Source organism: Papaver somniferum, chromosome 10 (assembly GCF_003573695.1).
Source record: "Papaver somniferum cultivar HN1 chromosome 10, ASM357369v1, whole genome shotgun sequence".
Lineage (NCBI taxonomy): Eukaryota > Viridiplantae > Streptophyta > Magnoliopsida > Ranunculales > Papaveraceae > Papaver > Papaver somniferum.
In genome coordinates, this window is record NC_039367.1 from 125,241,197 (window position 1) to 125,256,507 (window position 15,311).

The following is a 15,311-nucleotide window of genomic DNA, read 5'->3' on the forward strand; positions in this document are numbered from 1 at the left end:
TGAAAAGTGGGAGAACATTGTATCTACCTGTGAATCCATGGAGTTCAACGTGGGCTGGTTGCGACAGCGTCTTGACATCACCAAGGTTGATCGAGCTGGTATCCTTGTGAATGTAGTTCCTGCTGCGAAAGCTATCTTGGAGGAGGAGAAGGCCCTGGCTGCGGAATCAGAGAAGGTGGAGCAGGGAGTTCAAAACTTGAAGGATACGACAGAGAGGTACCAAACTAGGCTGAAGATGATGCTCTCAAGGAACTAGAATATTCTGGATGGCCTCTTCTAAGCCACGCTTCCTTATTGTCAATTTTTTTTTGAACATTCTTGAGAAATGAATTGCATTAGTTTTTGGTAGATGGATGAGGTCTTTTCATTAGCGTTTTTTTTGTTTGAATAAATTGATAATTCAAATGCGTAATGAAAAATGCCTGTATCGTCTTGTCATGGGACAATAGCGGGACATTGATCAAGCATGGTACGCCTTGAGCCATTTTCCGTTAATGACTGCTTCTAACTTGCCTCCCTCCACCTTAATGATTTTGTAGTAGCCAGTACTGTAAGACTTGGTGATCACGTAGGGACCTTCCCATTTCAGAGAGAATTTTGGTGCAGACATGTCTTGCTGAATGTGCTTGGCCGTCTTCAATACTAAATATCCTACTTTAAAAGAACGTGGATTCACAGTCTTGTCATACACCCTGGAGATTCTAATTCTGTACACCTGAGTACGTTCCTCCGCCTTGCTTCTTCTGTAATCCAGAGTGTCCAACTCAGTGATTCTTGAATTAGATGCTTCAGCCTCGCTCCAGTGGACTCCACTTGCTGCTGCAATCCTGGCTGATGGGATCTTGATTTCTGCTAGGAGGATCGCATCTGCACCGTAAACAAGTGAACATGGAGAAACCCCAATGGAGCTTCTAGGTGTCGTCCGATATGCCCATAGCGCCACTGGAACTGTTCGTGCCACTCTTTGGGGTTGTCATGTATTGTTCGACTGAGAATCCGAATTAATGTTTTGTTGGTGCTCTCAGCTTGTCCGTTTTCTTGAGGATAGTAGATGGTGGAGAAGACCTGTTTAATTCCATATTCTTCAAGTAGCTCTCGTACCGGTTTGTTGGCGAAGGGGGTTCCGTTATCAGTGATAATGTGCTTAGACACACCAAAACGACAAATGATGTATTCTTTAATGAAAGCCACAATCGTTTCTCCCGTAGTCCCTCGTAGAGGAATAGCTTCAACCCATTTGGTGAAGTACTCTGTCGCGGTTATGACATACTCGTGCTGCTTCGATGACGGTGGATTGATATTCCCAATAATGTCAAGTCCCCAGCTATAAAATGGCCATGTACTGCTTATCGAGTATAAAGGAGTGAAAGGTGCGTGAACAAGGTTCCCATAAATTTGACATTTGTGGCAGCTTTGAACAAATGCAGCTGCATCATCCTCCATGGTCGGCCAATAATATTTCTCGCGTATCTGGAGAAACATTTTCCTCTTCCCTTGATGTTCCCCCTCATGCATTTCCTTCAACATAATTGGGACCTCGGCCTCAACCATACATAGTAATATATCGCCTCCAAATATTTTGCGATACAAGATCCCTTCATGAAATACGAACCGTTTCACCATTTGTTTCATCTTGACAACCTCCTTTTGATTAGCGGGAATTACTCCATCCCGAAGATAGCTAATATACGGCTCTCTCCAGTCCCCAACATGACTTATGCTGAAAACCTCCAGTTGGTGTGGAGGCGCTTGACAATTCGAACAAGACTTTTGGAGTAGCCGGGATTGAGTCTCCATTTCTGGCCAGTAATAGCCCAGGAATTGAAGACGACGTCGATAGAGCGTTACCACCAGAGTTTGTCCATAAATTTCATCGTGAACGCGGTTAAGCTGCAGATGTGCTTCATCATCTCCGAGGCATCTTGATAGGGAACCATACGGGTTTCGATGATATAGCATACCATGAAGCATGAAGAAGCTTCGCAAGGTTTTGAGACTGACCTTTCCTTGAGAAAGCGAGCTGCTAAGCTCCTGAATGATCCGAGTCCGCCAATCGCAGGTTCCAATGTCTTTGCATTGTGAAAGCCATGTTGATTCTACCGTTCTACTCTTCACCGTCAAGGTTTCTTCTAAACCTTCGAACTGTAATTTAGAAGCTAGCGTTGCTAAACAATCGGCGTGTCTGTTGTTGCTGCAGCCAACATGGGTTATGGTTGCATCAGCAAAGTAGTTTAGTAATCTCTGCGCTTCTGATCGGTATGGAGATAGTGTCACCTCCTTTAATGCATACACTCCATTCATCTGATTAGCTAGTAGCTTAGAATCACCTCTTATTTCCAGACGTGTGGCCCCTGCTTGCTTGGCTAACAACAGTCCTATAAGGAATGCTTCATACTCTGCTGAATAGTTAGTGCATTGAAAGTATAGCTTGAAGGAGTGTGAGAAGACTTCATCGGTTGGAGATACTAGAACTACGCCTTCCCCTCCAGCGTTATTGCTAGGAGTGGCAGAGCCGTCAAAATATAACAACCACGCTTCTTCTTCGACAACGGAGATGTCTTGAAATTCTCCAGGGAGGTCCTCACGTAGCGCAGTAGTGCCTTCCCCAGGGAATACTGCTAGCAAATATGCAATTGCTTGCCCATTGATAGCTCTAGGCGATGCACACGCTGACATTTGGAGAAGCCACTTAGCTGACCTTCCCATCAGGACCAGTTTTAAAAGCAAAAACTTCGCAGGATCAGATTTAGATATGAGTATCACCTTGTTGGATAGCAGGTAATGTCTGAACTTCTGAATGGAATGAATTAGGGCTAAGCATGCCTTCTCCTCCTTGGGGTATCTGAGCTCAGCATCTCTCAATATTCGGATGAAATAGTATATAGGATGTTCGATTCCCTCGTCATCTTCTTGAGCGAGTAAAGCCCCGACGGCGGTATCACTGAAAGCGGTGTAGACACATAGTGGTCTTCCTTGGACGGGAGACTTCATGATGGCTGGAGATGATAATATTCGCTGAATCTTTCGAAACGCTTCCTGTTGTACTTCGGTCCAAACGAAACTCGCTCCTTTCTTCAGCAAGGGGGTGAATGAAGCAACAAGCTGGGCTAAACCAGGTATAAAACGTCGAATTTTCACCTTGCCCATGAAGCTTTGGAGTTCCTTCACAGTTCGTGGTGGCAGCATCGTGAGGATAGCTTGAGTCTTGGATGGGTCCACCTTGATCCCCTCAGCAGTTACCTGGAATCCCAAAAATTTTCCCGAAGAAACGCCAAAAGCGCATTTCAAAGGATTCAACTTCAATTTGTATTCATGGCACCTTTCAAACACTTGTCGTAGGACTCCTGTATGGTCTACCCGAGTTTTTGATTTGACTACTATGTTATCCACGTAGTCTTCAACTTGCTTATGCATCATGTCATGGAATATTTCCGTCATAGCGCGTTGATACATTGGGCCGACATTCTTTAAACCAAAAGGCATAACAGTATAGTAAAAATTTCTGAGAGGAGTTCGAAAAGTTGTCTTACTTGCGTCATGCTCATACATCCTAATCTGATTGTAACCGATATACCCATCCATGAAGGAAAACATGTCGTTCCCGCTGGTGGCATCTACTAACATGTCGATGTTAGGTAGAGGAAAATCATCCTTGGGGAAGCACTTGTTCAGGTCTCTGAAATCCACGCAGCACCGGATCTGTCCATTTTTCTTTTTCACTGGAACCACATTAGCCAGCCAGGTCGGATGATGAATGGGTTTGATGAAGCCAGCATCTAACAACTTATGAATCTCAGTCTTGATTTGCTCTTCCACCTCGTGCCTGAATTTGCCCCGGAGACTGTTTGATCGACTTGGATCCGGGTATGACATGCAGATGATGGGTGACCAATTTTTCATCTAAACCGGGCATTTCTTCATATGTCCAAGCAAATATGTCCTGATATTCTCTCATAAGTTGGACGAGCTCTGTGCGTTCATCCGTGGACAAAGATGAGCTGATGGAGATAGGCCTAGGAGATTCTTCATTCCCGATATTAACGATTTCGAGCTCATCAGTCGTGGTGTTGGTGCCGTCTTGCAGCTGTCGTGGAGCATCCAACACCTCTTCTTGTGGCTCATCGTTTTTGTAGCATTCAACTGGGCAGAGAGATCGGCATCAGTATCCCCTGCTAATTTCTAACAGCGGCGTCGGTACACAGTTTTCCCCTTCTGGTCACGGCTCGCCACAAAAGCTCGCTCCCTCTTAGTGTGAAGGTGTGTTGCTACTTCACCGGATGAAGAAGAACGCGTTGTCAGCAAAGATGCGTCGTGGGGCCTAGCCCTCAATAATGCAAGTCGGTCTTCCTCCAGATTGACGCCCACGTGGGGAGTGGGATGCAATGAACTTTGTCTTATTCTTCCCGCGGAGCTTCTCTTGGTTAAAATAACTCCACTCCACATATCGGCGCGTAAGGAGACAACGATGCAGGAATACGAATGACTTCTTTATTCAGCATAGTCTTCAGGCATTGGTGATACGTCGAAGGGACAATCCTATTGTCATGAAGCCACGGTCTCCCTAGTATCATATGGTAGTCCGGCTCCTTTTCTATGACTTCGAATTTCACTTTTGACTGAACGGCCCTGCATACAAATTCAGATTGACATATCCCTATGTGTTGGTTTGGTTTCCTTCAAAGTCTGTCATCGTGGTAGGCTGTCGTACGATCTTGCTTGGGCGGACCTTAGCCGTCTTGAGTGTCTTGAGAGTAATCACATTCGAAGACGCTCCTGTGTCGATGAGGGCCCTCTTGAACTCTGAATCCTTGATGCGCGCAGTAACTTGTAGGGCCCGATTGTGACCTTCTTCCGCCATCATGTCTTCCTCTATAAATGTAACATTATTCACAGACATCTCTGATGTTTTTGAGGCTTCTGGACGTGAAGGAGTTAAATGCACGTCCAGGGCTATCTGGTTAATTGCAGCAAACGTCTCCACCCGCTGATTCTTCGAGAGGTGTAAAAGTTTACACAAGCTTTCCACTAGAGAAGCCGCTTCCTAATACACTGACCTTCGCTTCATAGTGAAACTGTTGATTTGAGGAGGATCAGTCCCGGTGTAGAAGTCTCCGTGATAAGACCGCTCATCTCTGATGTTATCTTGAAGAGGAGATCGAGTATGTCGTTTATCGCTTCTTTGATCAGTTCCATGTTCTCCGTGTGAATCTCCTGTACCCGTGCTAACTCGGTCAATGTTGGGATCCTTCTGGCTACACCATCAGATACACCCCTGGGAAGGGGAGTATCTCCATTGGAGGAACTTCGACCAGGATTTGAAGCTGTTGTGGCAGCCCTAAGACCAACCATTTTGGAATCAACCAAATGGGATTGGGTATTGAATAAATTGACTTCATAACCGAGAGATTAATCTCCCACTGTGGTCGCCAATTGTTTATGGGTGAAAACTATTTCTGCTGGTTTTGGTAATTTGGGTGTGCGTGGATGAAAAATGAATCTAAACCATAAACAAATGCACTGCACGGGAGTGCTTTTGATTCAAGAGATCAATCTATACAATTATGGCCTAAACCAAGAAATGGCCTTTCCAGACTTGCTTCGGTCACAAAGTGAAGGAGATGGGGTTGATCTTAGGGAGGGAAGCGAAGAAGGTGTTGAGATTGTGAAGGTATTGTCTATTTATGACTTGTATCAGAATGTTGAATTGGCTTGCACAATGTAAGCTGTCAGCTCTGGTGTTTTCTGGATACTGTGGCAATACTTGGTTTTTCTGTGCTTATCTCTTGGTTTTTGGAAATAGGTTGAGGAACCTATTTGTACAAGTCATTGAGAGCAACCCTCATCTCATAGGAAGTGGAGGAAGTGAAGTGATGGAGTAGTGGGGTCGTGTAGAAGTGTTACATGATCACGTCTTTTCCCACTTCCCTTATCATTGTTAACCGTCTGTCTTTCCCTGACATGTTCTTGTAATGGCCTGTTGCACACTGCACGCTGTAAACCGCCAGACCAATACCCCAGTAAGTATCCCCCAATTTGTGACATGTATGATGTCTCGAATGAGTGGGTCGTGGGACCCACAGGAAGTAGCATATGGTGCTAGGTTAAATAACTGGGTTATTTAGGAAATCGATATTCATGAAATATCGTTTATACTCTATGCATGTAATGTATCGAATATAATCAATATGTATGAAGCATCACTGTTTCAAAGCTAAACGGAGCAAGTCGTAGATTAAGCGTTCTTAAATAGTTTCATCCCAACCATCTTCGAGTGATTGTTTGGAGGCCGTATGGGCGGGCCATCCCTTGGCCGATCACTCCTTGTGGTAGAGTGACGGACGGTGATCACCAAGATGCCTCATTGGTCGTTTAACCTTTAATCTAGGTTGTCCGACCAAGCTGGCAAAGTTGGACGGAAAAGATGATCTACGACACGCGTTTGCGACCGTTGATGGATTTTAGGTTTTTAAAGAGGTGCGAAAGCATCACTTTTTGGCTTGACCAAAATCAAGAATGGACACCTCTTTTGGTAGGACTCACCGGGCATGCGTATAGACGACTTGCCGGTGTACAAGTCCATGCCACTTCGTCTTGTGGAGGTGCGATCTAGGCCACTCAATTTGTCTGGAAAAGATGAGTGGTCGAGATCGATTTGCGACATAAATCCATTGCCGCGAAGGATTTGGAAGCCATCTCGACATGGCTTCTATGGGCGCGCGTTTCGAGGCATTCAGCTATGATTGGCCTAGGCCGATCTTGCATGCGCATAGGTGGGCCCACGGTGATCCCGTTGATACTCTCGAGACCTCTTAAGTCTATATCTACACCCTCCATCCAGGCTTGTGAAGATGAATGGTCGTGATCAAACTACGGCAGTTATGCAACGCCGCAAACCCTAATTAGGGTTTTGGAACAGTAACGCGTGCGCAACTTTGGCCAAACGGTTTGGCAGGCCATGCTCATCCTTTGGGGAGACCGACCATGTGGGGCTGGCGGTCCTTTGGGCTGGCGGGCCATGCTCATCCTTTGGGGAGACCGACCATTGGGCTGGCGGTGAACATATGTGCACCTCCCTGACGGTCCTAGGCGCGATCTAAGCCATCCAAGTATGCTTGCGAAGTTGGATGGTTGTGATCGATTTAAGACGCTAGTGGAGTTTCCACGACCCTTTAAGCATTACGCCAGCCTCACTTTGAGCAAGAGTTCATTGCTCTAGGGCTTGTTCGTGAGAAAACCGATCAAGTGGGTGAGGAGTGGGCCCGCTAATGTGTGCATTAGTGCTTCATTGATCAATCACGAGATGATCTAATCCGTCCATCCATGCTTGCGAAGTTGGACAGTCGTGATCGTTTCAAGAATGCCCCGAACAGTTTATGCTCGATCGAATCTCTATAAAGCAGCACGACCACCCTACTTAGGGTTGGTGTTTGACATTTCTAAGAGACGTTCATGTGACATCCGACCGGCTAGGGCATAAGGTGGTCATCATGACAATCGCCTATTCTTGCTAGGGTTTGGCTAGGATTGTTAAATTGCGCGTCCAACTTGTGTGGCCGCGATCGTTTCTGAGACTGATATGGATAGTCTAGATTCCCTTTAGGGAATTGAACATGCTCGATCGGGCTAATACAAGCACGCCGATGTGAGATTCTCTTTGTTAGAGAGTGACGTAGCCTGTACGGGTATTTCATGCATGTCTCGAATTTGGCACTTGGAGATTCGTGCTACTCTGCTGAGAGTGAACACTCAGTCGTCATGTCATGCTAATAATGAGAGTTCGGCGTCGAACAACACATGAAATACTAGGATAATCATGCATTAAATAAAGCTAAAAAATTCACAGAATATTTGGGATCGTTTCTATATGCACCATTCTGGGTGAATTTCATGTATTCATTGAATAGCTTCGAATAAAGCGAAGAGGTACTCATCACTTGTCAACCACCTTTACCCTTTGCAGGATGTCAGTGCATTGAATTAGGTTTTACAATTTTATCCCTGAACTAAAATCCACCATCAATAACCTCTTATTAGGATCGGTTCCCCAATGACTAGATAAAAGTTGCTATTTACAAGGCATTGATCATACCATCTTGAGTGATTACTTAAGATCGGTTTCACTAATAAAATTCATACCAATACAAAAGTCAGGCCTTGTAAATAGTTTTACCAAGATACATAAAAAAGTTTATGAACGGTTATACTAAACACACATATTGGTAATTCAAAATAGATTTGCAATGATCCCTTTCGATTCACTAAACAAGTTTATGAACTTACTTCCTTTAAACGAATGTAAAACATTATTTCCTAGGATGAAATTTTTACTCATACCCATACATAATCACAATAGCATTCATATGATCATGTCGATGTCTTATATACAAAGTTTAATGGTTAAGCTATAAACCTCGTATTGTATTCCTTAATACTATGTCTAACTAGAGTATCATACACAGCTTCACAGTTATGTTTTCAATATGCACGACTTGAAGTTCAAGTCAAATATTACTAACCTCAAGAGGAAGGATGATGTTGTCGTTGTAGCTCCATACTTCTTCACATTCTTCAAGTCTTCATGTAATACTTGTAAGTCTCATATCCTAACACTTTCAAGCTAACCTATACGAAGTTGACTCTAGTATATAATCAAGCGACTCTTTAAATGAGTTTTGATTCACTAAAATATGACAACCAAAATTGACATACCAATGCTTGGTGGGTTCAACCGAGCTATGCTCTAACAACGATTAATGAACATTTGTACATACTTGATGAATTTCGGTTAAGAACAATTTATTGTTCGCAATCAAAATCATGATTCAAGATTATCATTCGAAAATAGCCTGGAATAGTGATATGTGTCGTTGACGTTAATTAGGAATCTTTCGAATTGATTTAGAGATAGATATAGAACTACTGTAGATTTGGATATAAGACAAGATACATACTAGTATTATGAACTGGAAAAACTGTTACAAGTCTGAAGTCGTAGTACATGTACTAAGTATACGTAACAGGATAACTATATGTAGACAAACAACTTTTGGTACGCATACCTGTATGCACACTTTAAAAAGTCTGTGAACTCGTGAACCCGGATTGGTACATAAACCAGTATGCGTATTAGAAAAGAACTGTTGGTCCCGGAATCGGTTTGGTATCCATACCGGTACATGTACCAATTTTTTTTATGAACTCTGGAACTTGTTATTGTCTTAAGGTATCCATACCAGTACACGTACCATAAAAATTCTGTGAACTACGGAACTCGGTCATGTCATAAGGTATACATACTGGTACACGTACTTTGACTTAACTACTCACTAACATGTTAATTATTTGTACCTTGTACATCTACTTACCATGTCGATTAAATTCATATGCACATAAATTATTTCTCTGAGATAATTAGCATTTGAATAATCTCTAAAAACACCATAAACATCTTTGATCACATAATTAGCATTCGACTAACCATTCATGAGCGTGGTCTATGTACACGGTTCGGTTACGGTTCATCCTGACCAGAGTGTATATCTTGTTATGTAAATCAGATTCAAAGATTCATCTAAAGGTGTATGTTGTTTGCTTGGTTTCAAAGCTATCTTAGCTTAAACCTAAAGCAACCTATTCTTTGAATGTCTATAAAAGGGGAACCTCAAGCAACTAGGATCTTTGAATCACGACACTAATTTTTGGTGTGTCCCAGTTGTAACTAGACTCGTCCTCTTCCTAAAACCCTTTTAGGGTTTGACGACTACAAAAACTTCATAGGTATTGGTGAAGCCGGGTCCATCTATTGTTTATCTGATAGCTCGAGTATCCTGATCTTGTTCGATTGTTGAGATTCTCACTTGAACAAGATACATATAAATCTTTAAAGTTCTATTCGTCTCAGACTTTGTTGATTCCACAAGTTTAGTACTTGTGAGGTGAATAATAATCTAGGCTGCACTTCGGGTAGCATAAGTCCGGATTTTTAGGTTAGCTAGACTTTGTCTATTGCTATCGATTTCCAATCACCTTGATCTACGATCAAAAAGGTAATCACACATATAGGCTTATCTGTGGGAGATAGGTTGGTTTGAAGTCTTCAATTGAGTGGAAGAAACTCTTAGGTTGTAAAGGACGTCATCTAATGGAATCAATTGCACAGAGTCTTGTTGGGATTCAAGAGGCATAAGAAGCGTGACTGTAACTGAATTGATGTGAGGGTTCAATTCGGTATCAACTACATTCCAGTCCGAAGTTGATTGGTAGTAGGCTAGTGTCTGTAGCGGCTTAATACAATTTGGTGTTCAACTTAGACTAGGTCCTGGGCTTTTCTGCATTTGCGGTTTCCTCGTTAAAAAAATTTCAGGTGTTTGTGTTATTTATTTCTCCGCATTATATTTTTTTTATCTTTGTAATATAAATATCATAGGTTGTGCGTTAATCAATCAAAGTAGATACATCATCCTTGTTTGTTAGATACGACTTGATTGATACTTGGAAATTGATCTTTGGAATCACCAAGTACTCTCACCCGCAAATGAGGTTCACGAAATTGTCTCTGTAAACTTTCTAATTGTGAGAGAAAGAGATATACCTATGAATATTATTCCTTGATTGAGATTCATTACGTTGAACTCTCAGAATTATATTTAAGTTTCTTCATACAGGTTGCCTAAGAAAAAGTTGGTAGTGTATTTTGGTATCCCCACGTTTTTCACTTCCCCTGGGAGATAAAATATGCTTTATATGATCGATCAACTTCAATGCCGAGAAAATACCTTAGATGGCCAAGGTCTTTCATTTCAAAGGACAAACTCAGTTGTGATTTTAGAGCATTAATACCTTCTTAATAACTACTAGTGATGACCATATCATCAACATATTCAATTATCTGAAGGTCAAAAGAACATAGCAGAGTCATAAGCACTTTGAGTAAACCCATACTGAGTAATATCACTGTTGAATTTCCCAAACCAAGCACGGGGTGCTTGTGTTAGACTATATAATGCTCTACGAAGTTTACAAACTTGATGTTGAGAATGAGATAATCCTAGAGGTGGTTGCATGTACACTTCTTCTTGAATATTTCCATGAAGAAATGCATTCGTAACATCCGTTTGATGAAGGTCCCATCCATGGGCAGAAGCAACAACAAACAAGATACGTATTGTTGTCATACGAGCTACATGGGAAAATGTTTCCTCATAATTGATTCCATACTCGTGAGTATATACCTTAGAAAAAATTCGAGGCTTATATCGTTATATCAAACCATCGGCCTTTGTTTTTATCTTATATACCCATCTGCATCCAACTACAGATTTTCCAGGTGACAAATCTACCATGTCCCATGACCCATCTCTATTAAGTGCAGTTAACTCCTTTTTCATTGAACGTTGCTAAATCGGAATGACTGATGCTTCCATCTAAGAATTAGGTTCATATTATGGAAAGATATTTGATAGTAACATCGGTAGTCAGATAACTTAGCAGGTGGACGTCTCTCACGATGAGCCATAATAGTCACTTCAAGTACAGAATCCTAATCAGGAGAAGCAATGTCAGGATAAGTCACAGAGTGATTAGGAGTAGACTGAGATTCATCTTCAATGTCATATTTCTTAACAAGAATGACAGAAAACTTTGCACACCGAAAGTATGACCAAATACAAGTATTTAAAGAACTGATTAATCCGAAAAAAAAATGGTTTTAGGATGGTCGTTAAACCATTTTGATAGTCTGTCTTCTAGAGAAATATAAGTTCCATCGAAAGGGGAGTATTGTCATCTGGATGTTAGAAAAAAAATCTCGTCGCTTTAAAGGTCATTATCTTTAACATCTCGTTACCAAACAAAGGTCGGCTCTAAAGCCTGAAAGAATAGTAAGAATAAAATAAAAAACACAAGAACAAATCTTAAACAACGCGGACTAGGTCGTTCTCTTTAAGGTGTTTCGCAATTTTTCTTCTTGATTGTGCTAGTAATATACTCTTGTCAAAAACCTCATGGGATAAAACATCTGGTCACTTCTCCTATTCGTTCTCTCTGTACTATGAGAAATTGAACCAACAACTAATCTTTTTAATACTTGCTCAGAATCTTAAAAGTAATGAAAAACGTAATGTTTATCTTCTCCAAATAAAACTTTGACTTTTATAACTTGAAAGAAATTAATGCAGATTATTGAAAATAAATTCCGGAATAAATTCCCACTGAAAATCCTCTATAATAGTCATAAACGGACATAATATAATTATCAAAACTAATAGAATTAATTAGAGAGTATTAAACTGAAAAACATTTTTGGAAACCAAAAGTAAAATCTGCAAAAAAAAACGAAGAAGTAATTTTTGAATCACCAGATCTCCCAAGACCCCAGGGCCCCCATTCCCGGACTAATGTAATATAAGTATTTAGTTAAAAAAATAAATTGAATCACCTAATCTCCTAAGACCCCCACTCTGGGCCAATATAATATAAGTATATAATATATATATGTATATGTATATACCCTAGTGAAATGCTGGGGTGGGATTTGAATCCTTTTCAAAACTGTTGAGGCCTAATGGTCGGCTATCAGCCAAGCAAGATTATTTTATATTCTTTTGCTTCACAATTACAAATAATAGTGTAGTTATGAGAACATATTCAATCCACAAAGAGATATGGGTTGTTATTCGTATTTCAAAACTTATGTAAACTGGGAGGATTTTTTTATTAAGGTCTAAAGTAATTAAACTAATTATAATAGCAAACAATAAATAAAGAAATCAATAGGTTGAGAATACTGGTTAAGGGTTCATCATCAATCATAAGACATGCACTTTGACTAACAACTAGAGTTGTTACTCAATCATTCATTATCAAGTCCTAAAGCACCCCATCGAGTGCATACTCCAGTAAATTCCTTATATCATCACATACCATAATAATGAATATGGGATTACTACACAGTAAACAACCTAATGCAACGTGCTATTAGGTTTAATCCTCCAAGAGCTTTAATTTATTTGAATTAGCCTAATCTATGTAATAGAAATACTACGAGTAAACTATTTAATATAAGTCAAGCTTCTACTTGCAATCACACAAAGGTTTTGAATACAATTGGTGATCACAATATGCTACTTATGACAAGGTTTATCAACAATTATGAATCTCAAAACCCAAGTATAGCTATAGATATGCATTCACGGTCATTTAGTAGCGCTCTTAAACAAACAATCATGCATTCATACATGGCGATAATAAATGGTAGAAAAACATAATAATGATTTGATTAAGATTTCAAAGCTAATATATTAATTTAGTAGAATGTTTATGATATCCGACTACATCCTTAATCAACATGAAGTGTTTATCTACTCATGGATTTCTTAAAACCCATGTAAAAATAATATGAAGAAAAAGAAAGCAAACCCTCGGTTCAATCGTGATAATCAAACGCCAAAATTGCCAAGCCCCAGCTCTTGTTCTTCTCCTCCAAAAAGTATCTGAAAGATATTTTGAAGTGCCTCTCTTATATAGATATCCAAAAGTAGAAGCACCCATGCATGAATCCCGGTCGAAGTAGTTTCTGTTAGAGCATAGCTCGGTCGACCTCGCATGCGTTGCTATATCAAGCATGTTTGTCAATGTTAGTGATCAAAACTATGAGTCTTGATTTCTAGTCTATTATAGCTAAGTCTCGGACTAGGATAAAAAAGTGTAGTTGAGCTCAAGGACTTCATGGCGATTCTTCATACAACGACGAAGAAATACTCAAGGAACCGTGGAACTTTATCAACAAAAAGGTATGTGGAGACTTGAACTTATCTATCACTCAAAAGTCTATCTATTCTATCTCCTACTTCTTATGAGACAAAAAGTCGTATCCTATATATACTGGATCATACACATTTGACATTTCGAGTTAAGTATTCACTAATTATCTTTTTCTCGAAATCGTGTGTTGGTAAAGCGTTTCGCTTTGATCAAGTTTATCTTCACCTAGTGATGAAAGTCATGAAAAGTTTCAATTACTTTGAGAATTGCTCTGACGTGAACGGTCTGTGAATAACGGCTATATAACGTCCTCTGAGAATGTCTTAATGATTGGAATGAGAGTTTAGATTACATAACCATGTATTCCTTAATCCTAAGTTTTCGAACTTTGTTGATTGAGAGAAACCGGAGGAATTGGCTTTGCCAAGTCCGCGAACCTAGTCTGCGAACTGGCAGAAGTCTCTTGGCCGAGATTTTCTGCTGAGTTTGGAAAACTCTGCCGGTTGCCTTAAGTCCGCGAACTTGTTTGTGAGCTTAAGTGGTTATAATCTAAAGATGTGCTTTGAGCACAAAACTTAAATTACTAAGAAATGCTTTATGCAATCCGTGGCTATAAAGTTCATGAGCCGATTCATCGAATCGAATCATCTTTGTTTCAATCGTGTCTTGTGTAGTTACATAAGATCTCATAGCAATTGAACTACTCTCTAACTAATTCATTTGATTCAATTGAACTAGTTATGGTGAAGAAGAACTAGGTTAATATGAAATGCTCATATGGTTAACCTTTTTGGTTACTATGTTGAACCAACATACACGTACACGTTTGGGCATGGTTTTCACAAACTCAGTAAACGTCTACCAAAGTGTGTGTGACAAGCTAAGTTTTCGATCTAACGGTTGAGAAATATTAGCTTGAATCTAAATCAGGTTTTCATCTAACGGTGAATATGGATTGCTTTGTAACTAAGGAAAAACCCTGATTTGAAGGCTATATGAAGGAGACATCTAGGATTGTGCAAAACTAATCTCCACACGTCTGTGTGATACTAGTGTGCTCGCTAGAGTCGATTTTCCTTTAACCTTTGGTTTTCTTCTCTAAAACCAGGTTAACGACTTAAAGACTTCATTGGGATTGTGAAGCCATACCGATACTACTTTTATCGTAGTTGTGTGATATGATCTTGTATCTTCTATCGTACGAGTACAATCTATTGATTGGCTTGAGATCGTGAGAGTTCTCCGATAGGCAAGATAAAGAAGTCACAAACATCTTCGTCTCACTGTTTGTGATTCCTCGACAAACCGCTTGTGTAGTCAAGAAGGATTGTTGAAAGGTGATTGATTAATCTAGGTTGTTCTTCGGAAATATAAGACCGGATTATCAATTGGTTCATCTTCACCTTGATTTTATATCTTAAGACGGAACAAAACCTAGGGCTTTTATGTGGGAGACAGATTTATCCTTTGATAGACTTTTCTGTGTGAGACAAATTTGTTTATTATCAAGTCTGTGATTTTGGGTTGCAGCAACTCTTAGTTGTGGGTGA

At 40.4% G+C, this 15,311-nt stretch overlaps 1 protein-coding gene across 1 annotated transcript; it reads right to left on the reverse strand.

Annotated features, from left to right (window-relative positions):
- Positions 1-852: 852 nt before the first annotated feature.
- LOC113316187 lies at positions 853-2,991 on the reverse strand. The gene is made up of 4 exons (XM_026564405.1): positions 2,291-2,991; positions 2,002-2,191; positions 1,613-1,890; positions 853-1,324 (listed from the first exon to the last, which is right to left on the reverse strand). Exons 1-4 carry the CDS (start codon positions 2,989-2,991, stop codon positions 853-855), a joined length of 1,641 nt encoding a protein of 546 aa, XP_026420190.1.
- Between the last annotated feature and the right edge of the window lie 12,320 nt (positions 2,992-15,311).

Coding starts and splice junctions, on each gene's coding strand:
- LOC113316187 (XM_026564405.1), bottom strand. CDS start 2,991: ATGAAGTCTCCCGTCCAAGGAAGACCACTATGTGTCTACACCGCTTTC. Junction 1,891..2,001: donor GCTCGCTTTCTCAAGGAAAG/GTCAGTCTCAAA, acceptor GCACATCTGCAG/CTTAACCGCGTTCACGATGA. Junction 1,325..1,612: donor ATGAAACAAATGGTGAAACG/GTTCGTATTTCA, acceptor GCCATTTTATAG/CTGGGGACTTGACATTATTG.